This window comes from Alligator sinensis, unplaced genomic scaffold (genome assembly GCF_000455745.1).
Source record: "Alligator sinensis unplaced genomic scaffold, ASM45574v1 scaffold221_1, whole genome shotgun sequence".
Taxonomy (NCBI): Eukaryota; Metazoa; Chordata; order Crocodylia; family Alligatoridae; genus Alligator; species Alligator sinensis.
The window spans coordinates 1,156,470-1,171,866 of NW_005841948.1; the positions used below are offsets into that span (position 1 = coordinate 1,156,470).

Below are 15,397 nucleotides of genomic sequence, written 5' to 3' on the forward strand. Positions count from 1 at the left end.
TTTCCCTTGAGGATCAGGACTGAGAGATTGGAGAGAGAGTGGCCCTCCTGTGAGAAATGTGCCCCCACCGGTAATTGGGTGTTTCTGTCTTTGATGGATTTCCGGTGTGCATTCATTCTGGTGCGCAGTTGTTGTCTGGTCTTCTCCAACCATTTGGGTTGGTCTAATAAAAGATATCAAATTCACCCAAGGAACCTTGTCTGCCAGCAACTAGTGATGCATTTCAAATTGGTTGGCCAACAGCCAACAGGTGCTGGCCTCCATTGGACCAGGTAAATGAGGTCATAAGGGCTATATAAGTTAAGAATTGCCCAGGAGGAAGGAGCAGCAGCAGCCATGAGGAAGACTCAGAGAGAGAGAAGAGCTGAACCATATGAAACTTTCTCTCTCTCTCAAGACTCATGATCAAGGAACTGCCTGCCTCCAGAGGGAATCTCCAACAGCTTCTGGATGATATTTGTGACTAAGCTACCTGAGATCCAACTAGATATATAGCTTGTAGTAACTCAGATGTGTGATCAAAGGCTACCCAGCCATGCCATTTTGCTCTATGGGATTTCTCTGATATTGCTCTACCCTGTACCTTATTCTAACCCTACCCCTTGTAACCAATAAAGTTCTCCTTTGCACCTAGCATGGGAGACCTACTGGGAGTGGGTCTAGATTATGCCTTGGGGTCCCCTTGGTTCATCTGACTAAGGGAGACCACTACTTGTGCTTCCGACTGAGGGAAGCATCCCAAGTTCTTAAAGTGAATCAAGTACCCTCAGCTATGAGGCCTGTGTTTCCCAGGGTGCACAGAGCCAGGATCAAGCCCATCCCTCGGTGGTGGCAGCATTACCCCCAGGTTAGCGAATGTGCTCCAGGAAGGGGGTCGGCAAGGTGTGAGGTGCCCCCAAGGAGGCACTCGGAGCCTGGAAGGTGGTCGGGGGCAGTGAGGCAGGTGGCTCAATGCAGCAGCGCCCCCTACTGGCCCGCCACAGATCCCAGGACAGAGCCTTGGGGGACTCCGCTGTCTACATTTCTCCTGGTAGAGACCGACCCACTCACCACCACTCTCTGGGTGCATCCCATACGCCAATTTTCTACCCACCAAACTATGTAATAATCTACATTGCAACTTTTTAGTTTACTTATAGGAATTGGGTGCGACACTGCATCAAAGGCCTTTTTAAAATTTAAGTAGATAACATCTACCTCTCTTCCTTCATCCAAGCATTTTGTGAACCAGTCATAAAATGAAACCAGGTTAGTCAGGCAGGATCTGCCTGCTATGAACCCATCTTGATTGCCCCTTAGCACTATTTTACAAACTGGTCCCCCACAAATGTGATCCCTAACAATTTTCTCAAAGGTCCTGCCAAGGATAGAAGTGAGGCTAACTGGCCTATAGTTACACCTGGTTCCTCCTTCCTTGCCTTCTTGAAAATAGGGACCACGTTGGCCCTTTTCCAATCCTCTGGGACCTGTCCTGAGCACCACAAGTGCTCAAACAGTTGTGCCAGCGACTCCACTATGACTCCAGTTAGTTCCGTAAGTACCTTAGGATGAAGATCATCAGGGCCTGTTGATTTAAGTACATTCAACCCCTCCAGGTGCCCCTTTCCTAGGTCAGCATGAACAGTTGGTGGGTTGGTATCTATCCTAGGCTTACCTAAAGTCCCAATGGGATGCATATTTGTATTCATGTCCAGGAATACGGATGCAGAGAAATCATTGAGAAGCTCTGCTTTGGCCATCCTATCTGTTACCAGTTGCCCTAGTTCATCCTGAAGGGGCCTAAATTACCCTGCACCTTCTTTTTGCTTCCTATGTATTTAAAGGATGACTTTTTGTTATCCTTAACTTTTGCTGCCAAACATCTATGAAACTATGAAACCTTAGTTTTCTATGATTCTGGATACCTCACCCAGCTTGTCCATAGATGCTGTGTTTAGGCTGACCCTTTAGACACCTGACCCAACTCTAGTTTGATTTCCTAGATAATTGACTCTGCCTCCTGAACCCATGCTCTGCCTCTGGACCCATGCTCTGACCCTCTGGACCTCTGACTTGGTTCCCAGATGGATCTTGTGGCTTTCCTACAATCCAACTTAGCACACTCCCCTTTGACCTTGGCTACTTCTCCTGACACTGTGGTAACCTACAGACCTAGCTACCTATGACCCTACATGACAGACATGGACAAAAGAAGTTTCACAGACACCTAGAAGGCCAATATGAAAAAATGAAATATTAGCATTGATACCAGGGAGGCTGTAGCACTGGATCATCCCCAATGGTTCTATGTTTGAAATGGCATCAATCATTTCAAGCAAATCGGTCTTACGATCAAGGCACACAAACAAAAGACACAAAGGGAAAAATAAGCTGTGACCTAACAACCAGAATCTACTCCTTCCTCCCAGAACTATTTACCACATCTACAGATGAACATCCAGATCTAGAATCAGTCTCTTCAGTCCTCTAGAGACTCACCTGTGACTTCTGTTTACTGGAAAAACTGTCATCCTTATACTGAGGGCCTTGTAACAGCAGCAGCAAACACTTGCTTTGGAAGGTTATTACATTCAAAGTAATCCATCATTTTACAAGAAATTGCAATTTAAAAGTGGCTTCATGTACTCAATATTTTTAAAGAAACATGTTGAATTGAGTGCTCACCTGTACGAAAGTTCTCTCTCTCTCCAAATTTATTAAGTTTGAATTTCCACTATTACTTGCAAAATTTAAAAAATATTCAGGCCTAATTCATAATTAGTTGATAAATATTTAGGGCCCAATTTTTGACTTGTGTAAACAGGCAGAGCTCATTGAAACAACTGAGGATCTGGCTCATGCTCCTTAAAGTCTATATCTTTGCGATCATTTCGCTTTGATTTTGTATTCAAAGCGTACATAACATTTCCTCTTTTGTGAGATGAACTGAAGTGTAATTTAACAAGGAGTTAGTCATATAGGGTACAAAGCACCTCTGGCTGTCAGTCTGCTGATTTAATATGATAAACATGTCCAGCTTTAAAGAACTCAGCTGCCTTTATGTCTTTTTATCATCTCCCCACACTTAACACCTGATCAAAAAGGATGTTTTGTTTTTCAAAAAGGAGTTATTGGCAAATTCTGCCCTCAGATATACTCTAAAAAAAAATCAATGGGAAGATAGAAATTGACCAGTAGTTTTAAAGTGAACTAATCAACTTTTGGTAAGCTGAAATGGCTCGTGACACTACATTTTTATAACCCTATTAGCTTCCCCTCTGAGCTAAAAAGTGTTATCACTGTGGCATCCAACCTACACTGGAAAAATGGCCAATTGCTGACATTGTCATCTACAGCTTTTCCTGATCTCACATCAAATGATGTAGAAAAATATCTCCCTGCTTGTACATACAAGAAAACACAATTCTGTCCCACTACAGACTGACATCCCCATTCTTTCTGGTATTGGTGCTAAAAACTATTTGGTGCCATTAACACCACCAATAAATCCATTTTTTACAACACCATTTGGGAGAGGTCCGGGAGACCTACCATTGATGACCAATGTCACCGCAAAATTAGTCAACGATGACTGATTTTCCCCAATATAAATGCAGCATGGAACCCCAGCTTTAATGTGGCTTCTGCCAAAGGCTCAACAAGAAGCATCCCCATCAGCCATTTCCACAGTGGTGGCATATAAATATGTTCTTAATTTTAAAACTAACAATAAGATCATATTAAAGGAATCGTAATTTTCGTTCAATGTATTATTTTTGTGGCCTGCACCCTATGACTTGATATGCTTTTCTATAAATAGTGAACATTAGAAGCTAACAGGGGTATTAGAAGTCACCACCACTGGTGTCCGTTGGACTGCATAAAGTGTATATACATTCTGGAAACCTGCCCAAATAGTGGCTATTACTTTAAGTACAGCAAGCCTAGCAGAATAATCATGGGACATCTTTTGGTTGACAAGAGGCCAGATTTGACAACATCTCTCTGAGTGTTGATGGACATGTCTGTCTTAATTTTTACAGGAAAGACAATATTTAACTATTCCTTTTAATGGGGTGCTGTTAAAAAAAGGAAAGAATTATGTAAACATAATCACTGATACAGATGTGAGACACCCGCTGTACGACCATCTCACAGCAGGCAAACATCTGAAGTCGTGCAGGAGCTTCCTCATCAGCACTCAACCTCTCAATGCCAAATCCAACAAGACACAGCTAAAGATGTGGGTGAGAGGCTGAAGAAAATACCTGACAGTGAAAAAATGGACATTACAGCGGCTGAGACCTTACCACCAAGGGCTGACAAACCATGGCAAAGGTGGTGATGTCTCAACTGTCTACATACCAGAGTTGGGCACTCCAAGAAATCAATGAAGAACTGGGGCTATGCCATTGATTCAAACACCTGTAACTGTGGCACAGTGTCTAATACTATGCAACACCAGCTGCAATGCCTGCTACATGAAAGCTCGTGTACAACGAAAGATCTTGCAAAGTTCAATAAAGTAACATAAGCAAGCATAACAAAATGGTCAAATGTGGTGGGGAGACATGAGAAGAAGCAGATCACAGATTTTAGGAAACTGAATATGTAAACTTCTACATAAGCACCAAGGATTATTTTTGTCCTCAGACTGTATGGTGAATTTGGTGATCATCCTTACCAGTACATTATGTAAGCTAGGTAAAATATTTCAGTCTGCAATTGTTTCTAATACCAAGTATATTTCAGTTTTCATGTTCATCTCTCCTTCCATTTCTATGTCCAGAGGTCCCTTTCCTTACCATTTGCAATTTATTACGACCCTTTGATATCTATCATTACATACTTGAAAAAGGCAGAAGTTATGGCAGGGTCGCATGTTATAGCAGAGGCATAAGAAGGAGGGTTCTGTGCTCATGGTGGCAAGCAGCTGCAGCTGTTCCTGGGTTGCCAGCAGTGCAGGGGGGTTCTTTCAGTGCCTCTCACCCCACCACCAAGTCAATTACAAGGGGTGGTGCTTTACAGTATTAACTGATTCAGGGAGGCATGTTCATAGGGAACAACCTACAAACCTACTTTGCTCTGACAAAGTATCTGATAAAGTAGATCGCAGATCGCTGCCTAGGAAACCTCATAACTCTCTGAATCAGTTAGTCTTTAAGGTTTGACCCTGCCCTACCTTCTGACTGACTTCAGATTAAGGATGTTATTAGACATTACCTGTCCCATGTACTAAATGCTCTTAAGATGGGAGTACCCATAAGTTAAGACAAAAGTTGATTAGCTAAGTGCCCTCTGAGCTTCTCAAAGTTACACCCCTTCCAACAAGATGGTGTTAGGCAGCTCATGTTGCAGAGCCAGGCACATTATATAGGGTATTCATCCTTGCCATGTGACTGCTTACAGCAAGTGCTAACTTTAATACCACCTAACTTTCTGGAGGCAAGAAATAGACATTGCTGAACGAAGAGGATCAACTGTGATGCGATGCTTCACGGCACAGCTGATTCACTTCATTAGCTGAAACACATTGGCCCTTGTCCTGCCCTTAATAACAGGCAGGTGTTCTAGGGGCTTGCCCTGGGTGGCTGGTGAGTACAACCAGCTCAGGCTGCCTGTACTCTTTTGCCACAGAATAGACATCTGCTGCAATAAAGTGGCAGAGTCTATTACCAGCTTTGTCATGTCACTAATTTTCCTTGTTACTACTCTTGTCATGCCACTAATGTGCTGCAACAAAGGGTAACAATGTCTATTTGCTAACAATTTGTGCACCCATAAAAAATTTTATGGCATCACAAATAAAACACCAACTGACATCTGTTTCCACCTTTAGAGTTAGCACATGCAAACTATAACATGTAACAACACTCTACCATAGCTAACCACCTCTCTCCTTGGCAAACCAATACTTAGAAAATGTTTATGTATTTCCAGGTGTCATTAACTGAACAAGGGTCTTTTTCCTTTTTGAAAAACTTAATCACCTTGCCCCTTTTTTCTCTTTAGGTCATCTCCTCCATCTCCCCGCTTCTGATCTGTCACTCACAGCTAGAAACAAGGAGAAGTGGTTCCTTGTTACCAGACAACTCTCCACAGACTATTAGCAAATACTGTGCAGTCATTCATGGTTTGAAAATCTTTGGATTACATAAAAGTATAGTAACAAATATGAACACCAGGAAGGACTGAAAGGTTTTTCTCCAACTATCAGTGTTTTGGGTAATGAAGTCAGACTTTTAATATTAATTTACATCTATTAATTTAATATTCAAATAATCCATTTTTTTTACTTAATAGAAACACAAACATTTATGTATACAAGGTTCCTTGGGTGAATCTGTGCAGGGGTGTAGGTTGTAGCCGTGTTGGTCTAAGGACATATACATTTATGTATAGAATTAGTGTTTTAATCATGTTTTCATTCTAGCACTGAATAAAGTAAAGTATAATAAATACTGAATAGTAAAGTAATTTTGTAAGTAAATTTCCTCCAGTTAACTCCAGTCACTGTTAATGAGAACAATTTTCTTTGGTAAAAGTACTAAAAAGGTGAAGATCTCTCTCTCACAAATGATCAGGTTGTTAGTAGATTTTGCAGTATATTCCTATTATGCAGCTCTAACCCACACTTAAGCAGGGTAATAATATTATTCAAAATGGTGTAAAGACCTGCAGCACATGACAGCTCAAGCTATCAGCACAAATGTATTGTAAGTGGAATACAGTCTTAATTTTTAAAGGAAATTGCACGTTTCACGCAGGTATAAATGTCAGCCTTATTTTAAGGCTGAGTAAATAGTCTTAAACACATCCTAATCCTATTAGATGCAAACCCTGGATGTAAAGGTTGAATTGAGTTGGCAGACCATTGTAGGTAAACATGCATTTGGCTCCCATAGGTATACTGTGCCGCGTGGTGGATAAAAGAGCTTTGTCCTCCTATTCCCTCAGTAGTTTCTCTCTTTAACACCGTACTTCTCAAAACCACAATTCTACAAATAGCCCAAGTTCCATATGACAGATGCTTCATATTTGGAATCCTTAGTGCTCCATATTCAGAGTTAAATGTGAAACCTCAAGTGGTTCTTAATTAAACCTTTACTTACAAAATGAGAAATCCCCAAGCAAATATTCAGCATGGTGCTCAAGTAATTACACACAGTAGGTGTGTAACTCCCATTATCAATAACTAGAGTTACATGAGAGTTCCTTGTGTGCAATAAAAATATATTCCCACTGCATCTTAGTTCCATATAAGCAACAGAAAAAAAGACTATCTTGAAATAGATTAAAGGAGCTGGTTTTTTCCTTAGTTTGTTCATGCTGAAGATGTTTTCTTCATGTTTTCTATCATCTATAATATTCTGTTAAAATGATCATGTCAAGATATCATTCCCTTCTCTGTAGCCTCATATTTGTTTGTGAGGGTTTTTTAAAATAAATTTTCTATTTGGTCACAGACATAAGGAGATACCATGATTACTTTCCTATTTACTTGGTCATCTGCAAACTGCCCTCATTACTGATAGTAAAAGGGATATGTGCAGCCATGGAACAATGGGGAGCTGTTCTGGACTGGATTTACAAATTTAACCTCAAAGGACATCCAACCCCACATTATAATAATTTTGACCCAAAAGCAGCTCTCCAGTTTCTCCTCTTCTCGCTCGTCCATGTATTAAGGATTCCATCTCTTCCCATTTCTGTTTCTTTCCCTTTTGCAAACACAACCTTCTCACCTCACTGACAGTCCATCACCATCCCTACTGTGAACCAGAAAAAAAATACTATATCATGGGCAAAGAGCTCCATGTTGCAAGTTCTCTCCTTATAACTGATCCCTCCCCACCCAAGTTGCCTCTATCTATCTCAGCTCTTATCATCTCTAAATCTGATGCTGGTTTAATAACTCAGTAGTGAGCAAAGGCCAAGCTGGACAGGCTGTGAGAAGATTCCAGGTAGGGAAGAAGCAGGGCTGGCTGGGAATTGCTCCTGGGTTTCTAGTTGAAGCATGTATCATACAAGTAGAAATAATTGCATTTCCAAGCACAAGGCCCCATGAAGTCCTATAATATCCTGACCAGCCCTCAAAGTTTTAAACATCTGAGAAACAATGCAAAGTTAAGTTAATTTCTTTCCACACACAACTTGATAGTGTCCATTGAATTGTTGTTAAAAAGCTGGCACAAATGTCAAGACATTTAAAGGTAAACCTTAACTTCAAACAAATGACAGCTTTGTTTAAAAAAACAGAAGAAAAATAATCTTATTAGTTGACTTCACATGTAGCACTTATGTAAGATAGACAGCAGACCTTAACTTTAAATGTCCTTAACAGTTTTTGTTGATCTTCTGTACAGTTTCTGAATTCCCTTTAAAGGGGCCTAATTATTTTGGCCAAATTTTGCTTAAAATTCAGTATTTGCATAACTAAGCTTTTGCAAAACCTGAACAACAGAATGTCTTTTCTTTGAATTTGTTTGTATATTAATTTTTTTAAGTTCTGTATAGCAGACATAACCTCAAAAATGAAGCACTGAGTGGCACATGAGAATCTGAACTTTAAAATGACTTGATCAAAAGCATAAATAAGGTTATCATGTTATGGTATTGTCCAAGCTAAGAGAAAAACAAAAGACTAACAATCAATAGTTTAAACAAGTGGTTCTTAAACAAATTCTCAGTTTTAAGAAAGAAATGAAAAGTGATGCAAATTAACTTTATTAAAAGAACTAGGAGAACCTTCTGTTATTAGAGACACCAAAGCAAACCCCAGCCAGACAAACTGAGGCCCCAGTTCCAAATCCTGAAACCTCTCACTCTTCACGTCTCTAAAAGCAACATTCACATAAGTATATGTAATTTATCACTAAAAGAAATTCAAGCCATTCTATGTTTCATGTCAATACTGAGTTATATATTGTTTTAAAGTACAAAATAAATATGTATTCAGAGAGCTCTGCTTGTAAATAAAATGTAAAATAATTAGCAAAGGCAACACAGCTTTTCCTATAAGATTTATAATGAAATCACTCAAAAATCATTTAGAGTATAACCCATGTAAATATTCACATACACACAACAGTCTTAAGGATTTTTTAAATGACCGTATTATCTCACATAGAACACACATCCTTTTTCCAAAGATCATCTTCTGGAAACTTGGATGCAAGTTATAAGCAAGGAAATATGGTAATAGCTGTTTCTGCGGCATAAGCCTCTGATGAGGAAAAGTGAATGTAACACTACATGTACCCCACAGGTGAGAACCCTGGGCTCCCTACCTGAAGTTACTCAGTTACTTACTGTTGCATACCAGTATTGTGTGAAAACAGAAAGATCTTTTTCTTCATTTTACCTTTCAAAAACAAGCTGAGTATCATATTTTGGGGGTATTATGTTGTATGCAAAAATATGGTAAATGTGTATGCAAAGTTTTTAAAAAAGAAATTCCAATGGATTTCAAAATATTGTGAACATTTTATTTTATATGAAACAAATAGACTCGATCCTTTAAAATCAAGGTTAAAAAAGAGCACATACATTACTCTGATGTTTATTGACTTCCATGGCATGCATAACATCTGGAGGCTCCTTCATGTGAGCATAACTGGATGTCCCTTTTTCAGCATCATGCTTCTGTCTGTAGAGTACCTAAAACAGCAAAATATATAGTATTAGACATTACAGTAAAATCCAATATAATATAGCTGCTTTGTGACCTCATTGCATCAGGTCTTGTTTTAAAAAGATAAGAGTGTTATGACTCGAGTTAAACTTCATTAGAACTACTGAATGCAACGGTCACCCTTCATTGAGGAAAAAAAATGGAGGGAACAACTAAATTTCTCCTGGAACCAGAAAGAAACCTTAACTCAAACCAATAATGCACGTAAAAGCACAAAATAAAGACACACCAAGGACATGTGGGCAATGCAGTTTTACTAAGAACATATTTATGCAAATCCAAGATAACCATGACATTAAGACATTCCCCAATAATTAGATTCTACACATGGAAAAATGTATAAATTTGTTATATTTTTCCAGATATAGAATCTAATTATTGTAAAGTCATCTTAAATTCCACCTGTGCACTGCTGCAGTGGGGAAAGCAGTGGCAGGGGGACAGATGGTGGGAGAAGCAGTAAGGGGAACAGGCAATGGAGGAGTTGGTGAGGTGAAAGGTGGTAGGGGAGAACAAACAGTTTGACCGCTGCCCCTGGCCCTCCTACACCTTGCCCCTTGTTGCCTGTTCCCCTTCATCACTTTCTCCCCCTGCTGCCTGCCCCACATGTGTCTGCTCACCCACAGCCTCTGTGAGGATGAGGGGCCTTTTTCCCCCATGTTAAATGGAAATAAAAACCCTGCCTTGGAATCAAGTAAATAGTGGTATATTATTTTAATAGAGGTCTGTGAGAGTGAGGAAAGCAGTAAAAAATGCCTAGAAATAGATTGTAAGGAAACAAAAGCCAAAAGCACAAAGTTTAAATAAACACCAGAAGGACGGCCCTGAGAACACCTATTGCGATAGACAGTTGGATTTAGCATTGGCTTTAAGTGGGTTGGGCTTGTGGCAGAATACCATCTTTGCCTTTCCCCAAACTCTGTTATCTGACAATTTGGTTGCCATGGTCACTACAAAGGGCAGGCACCTCTGCCCCATCAGCTTCAGGTAACCCTGAGTTGTAACCTGAGCTGGATACATTCCAGAGGGAGGGGGAAACCCGCTGCCTCTGCCTATATGACTGGCCTCACACATACCTGGGTGAGGGGCTTAAGCTCCCTATTGTTCTAAGCAATGCCAACTTTGTAGCCAACAACATGACTGGGAGGAGCTAAAGACCCTGCCAGTCTATCCAGCAACCAATGATGCATTTCAAATTGGTTGGCTGGCAGCCAACAGTTGCTGGCCTTCATTGGATCAGGTAAATGAGGTCATAGGGGCTAAATAAGTGAAGGACTGCCCAGGAGGTGGGGGCAGTAGCCATGATGAAAACTCAGAGAGAAGCTGAACCATCTGAAACTCTCTCTCTCTCTTGAAACTCATGATTAATTAATTGTTTGCCTCCAGAGGGAATTTCCACCTGCCTCTGGATGGTACTTGTGAGTAAACTACCTGAGATGTAACTAGATATATAGCTTGCAGTAACTCAGATGCATGATCAAAGGCTACCATGCCACTGTTTGCTCTAAGGTATTTCTCTGATACTGCTCTACCCTGTACCCTATTCCAAACCTACTCCCTGTAACCAAGAAAGTTCTCCTCTGTACCTAGCATGGGAGACTTATTGGGAGACGGTCTAGATTATGCCTTGGGGTTCCCTTATTTCAGCTAACTAAGGGATACCACTATTTGTGCTTCAGACTGAGGGAAGCCCCCCAAGTTCTTGCAGTGGGTCAAGTACCCTCAAGGACTACTAGGCCTGTGTTTCCCAGAGGGCACAGGTCCAAGGTCAGTTCAGACTCTGGGTGGTGGTGGCGTTACTCCCAGGTTTGCAGGTGTGTTCCAGGAAGGGGGTCAGTTGGACATGAAATGCCCCCAGGGAGGCACTCGGAGCCTAGAAGGTGGTCGGGCACAGTGAGGTGGGTGGCCCAATGCAGGAGCACCTCCTAATGACCCGCCACAGGCCTAACAGTAGAGAATTTACAATCTATTTGATTCCTCTAGTGTTTGCAGAAACAGGATTTGTGCCTTCTTTGTATATCAAACATGACTGCTGAAAGGTACCTGCCTCCATCAGTCCACCGCCCTAACAGTAACAACCTGCAGAACCCAAAGTTTTACAGAACTTGTACACAATAGACAATACACGTACAAATAATGTGGGTAATACATGTGCAAATAATGCGGGACCAGTTTACTCTACATTACTCCAGAGTCAAGTGACCTGGGCATGCATCTACACATGCAGCGACTTGGGACTAGATGTCCTGCTCATGGCAACAATCTGCTCCCAACCCATCCACCCTGCATCAGCCCCCTACAGTATCCAGGGGGAGCTCTAGGCTCCCCCTGGGTGCTAGCCCATGGGCTCGCAGGGAGCACAGGGACATTGCTCCCTGCCCCTGGGACCTGCCTGTCCCCAGGATGAGCTCTGCCGCTGGAGCCTGGGAGGAAACAATGTCCCCCTGCCTGGCAGCAGGGAGCTCTCAGCCTCCACTCTGCAATCATGATCATGGGGCCTGGAATGGGAGATTCTTATCTCCCAGCCCTAGCTCGTCATGAGGCCCAGGCTGGGAGATTCTCATCTCCTAGCACCAGCTCTGCAGTCACAGGGCCTGGACTGAAAGCTTCTTCACTCTCAGCCCTAGCCCCATGGTTGCAGGGCCTGGGCTGGGAGATGCTTATGTCCCAGCTCCACACTCACAGGGCCCGGGACGGGAGATTCTTCTCCCCCAGCACCAGCTCTGTGGTTGTGGGGCAGTGATGGAAGATTCTTCTCTCTCTCATCACTGGTCCCAAAACCATGGGGTGAGGGCTGGGAGATAAGGATCTCCCAGTGCCAGCCCCAGACCATGGAGCAAGTGCTGGGAAAGAAGAATCTCCCAGCACCAGCCCTGCTGCAATGGAGCTGGCACTGGGAGAGAAGAATCTCCTAGCCTAGGCCCCACAACCATGGGACAAAGCCTGGGAGACAAGAATCTACCAGCCCAGGCTCTGTGACCACGGGGCTAGGGCTTGGAGAGGAGAATCTCCCAGCACCAGCCCTACAACCATGGAGCCGGCACCAGGAAAGACAAATCTCTCAGCGCTGGCCCCACAACCATGGGGCTAAGGCTGGGAGATAAAAATATCCCAGCTCTCGATCTCCAATCACAATTGTAAAGCGGGGGCTGGAAGATGAGAATTTCCCAGTCCCTGCTCCCTGACTGCAATCGCAAGGTGGGGGCTGGGAGCTCCCTGTTGCTGAAGCAGGGGGACAATGCCCAGGCATGGGTTCTGGTGGGGGAACCCTGCCCAGTAGCAGGCAGCTCTTGGGGGCAGGGACCAATCTCCTGCCCCCTGCTGCCAAGCAGCACATTTGCTGCCAGTTAGCAATCTTCACTTGCACTACTGTGCACTAAGTAATCAGGAATAAATTTGCTACTTGTATTTACAGGTACCAAATTTACTTGCTATTAAAGCAAATTACTGCACAGTAAGCACTCAGCACAGTAATGCCAATGTTGACATTTACCGGGCAGTAATTAGCTCTTATCTCAAGTAAAGCATCTCGTGTAGATGTGCCCAGTATAATATAAACAATATTTATATTCAGTATTCATTTTTTAGAAAGAAAATTGCACAGGTTTGAATTTATTAACTAATTTATTTTTATAGCACATATTGAGTCAATGGTAAGCCATCCTACAAGTTTTATAGCACTGTATTTATGAGCATGTGCGCACACACGCTGAAATGGCCTTAAAGTCTCACACTGGGTTTCTCTTTCACATAAGCATTCATGCTTACTTAAGAACATTCAACTGGTTATTGATACTTAAAGAAAAAGCAAGCATCAAAATATTTTCAAAGAGATCTCCATAACAGGCCTTAAAACAATCCATGAGCAAAGCAAATTCTAAATAATATTATAAGATGATCACAGTAATGATCTGAAACTACAACCTTCAATACAAAGAAGACCACAAAACTACATGTTTTGAAATTGGAACTCCTGAGAAAACTGACCTAGACTACTAAATATAATACCAGAACTGTATGGAAATGTCCTAGCTCTAGAACTTCATATGAGAGCCACAGATCAACTGCCCTAAGGGAATACAGAAGGGGAATACACACCAACAATATTATATATATCTAGATAAATAGATAACCTTAAATATACACATATATGGTGTGTGTTTAGGGGTGCAGAAAATGACAATCATTGTGTAGATGAGAACACTGTGTAACTGTATATGCTTGCATATAAAATATCAGAGCTAATTAAGTGGGAGGGGGGCATTAGTATCTGTTGTTATTCCACCAGAGCAAAAATACATTACTGTAACAGAAACATTAAGAATTATATGTAAGAGTTTAACAATGTGTAATATGACTGAAGCTCAATATTTAAAATGGAAGGCTTATGTTTACAAATTGGGTGCTAGGTTTGAATTCAATTATTTCTTTTACAGAGATATAATAATGTACATGAAATGACTTAGAACACATATTAAAATACATTTCAACATTTTCTGTTTATTAAAAATAAATTACATGGATGTTCCAAAAACTCTCCCCAATAAGTTGAATGCAGTACTTAAGATTCACCTGATTCATCATCTTCAAACAAACAGAAAATATTGTTAAACATCCATGTATAATAACTGCCCAAGTTACTGCAAGTGCAAAAGAGAAGAAAATTGAATTGCCTGTTGACATGCTCTAAACTTCAATTTGCTTTCGTTACTTATTTCCTGATAAGGAGTTGCTGGGCAATCTTTTCTCATGGCAGAAACAAATTGATGGAATGCATACAATTCTTATGATGTACCTTGCCACATTTCCGCTCAGCCATTTGAAATACCATAATACCTTTCTAAAAACATGCTGTGAAGAGGGAAGAACTTGGTGCATTGCTTTTCAGACTGGAAAAAGATAAGACATGAAACTATAGCTGAGCAGGAATTTTCCATCAGACAAATTTTCCACAGGAAGAAGCAATTTTGCTGGAAAACTGCAATTTCCTGCCAGGAAATCAAGATGAAGTGTCCCCACCTGGAAGGCACTTGTCAAGTTTGTTTTCTTGCTGCATAAAGAAAGCATAATTGACAAATTTCTTCCTAGTAGGCAAAACAAGAAGCTTCCCTCCAGCTGGAGGCAGAGAAGCTGAACATCTCTGGTATCCCTGAGGATAAAGTGGCTTGGGAGGGAGGAAAGCCTAGATGTTCAACCTCCAACAGCCTACCAGCTAAGCTACTGTCAACTTCACTTTTCAGCCTCCATGGAATGGACTGCACAGAACCAAATTTCTATTTTTCAACCAGCTCTACACAGAATATTAAGAAAAGAGTCAAAAGGGTTTTTGCAAAAGCTAGTATACATGTTCGGATATCTGCTGTCTCCCACCTCCCCCTCCAAATAAAGCGCAGGAGTCCATCCTATATAATGCCAAACATTGAACGCATAGGGAGCAGGAGAAAGAACTGATATAGTTTTCTACTTCCTTTCCAATACCATAGAATCCTCTTCATGTGAACAATACATGGCTGAAATGCTCCAGGATGAAATCCTGGCCCTAATGAAGCCAACGTTTTGCAATTGATTTTAAGGGAGCCAAGATTCCTTGTCTCCTCTACCAGGGTTTATGGATGTACAGTTGCGTTACAGGCCAGCCTAAAACAACTGAATTGAGTTTCCTCCTCACATTTTAGAAAAGGGTAATTGTAGGTCAGGAATGACACTCTGGGTTCCACTGTTCTG

The 15,397-nt window shown here is 41.5% G+C and overlaps 1 protein-coding gene across 12 annotated transcripts in view; it reads right to left on the reverse strand.

Annotated features, from left to right (window-relative positions):
• Window positions 1-15,397, reverse strand: part of NEBL (nebulette) — a 159,794-nt gene that overhangs the window by 119,782 nt on the left and 24,615 nt on the right. For all 12 annotated transcript variants that reach the window (XM_025199731.1, XM_025199734.1, XM_025199733.1 and 9 more), the window contains one exon: window positions 9,529-9,639. In XM_025199731.1, coding sequence (XP_025055516.1) covers window positions 9,529-9,639 — 111 coding nt within the window. The remainder of the gene's footprint in view (window positions 1-9,528; window positions 9,640-15,397) is intronic.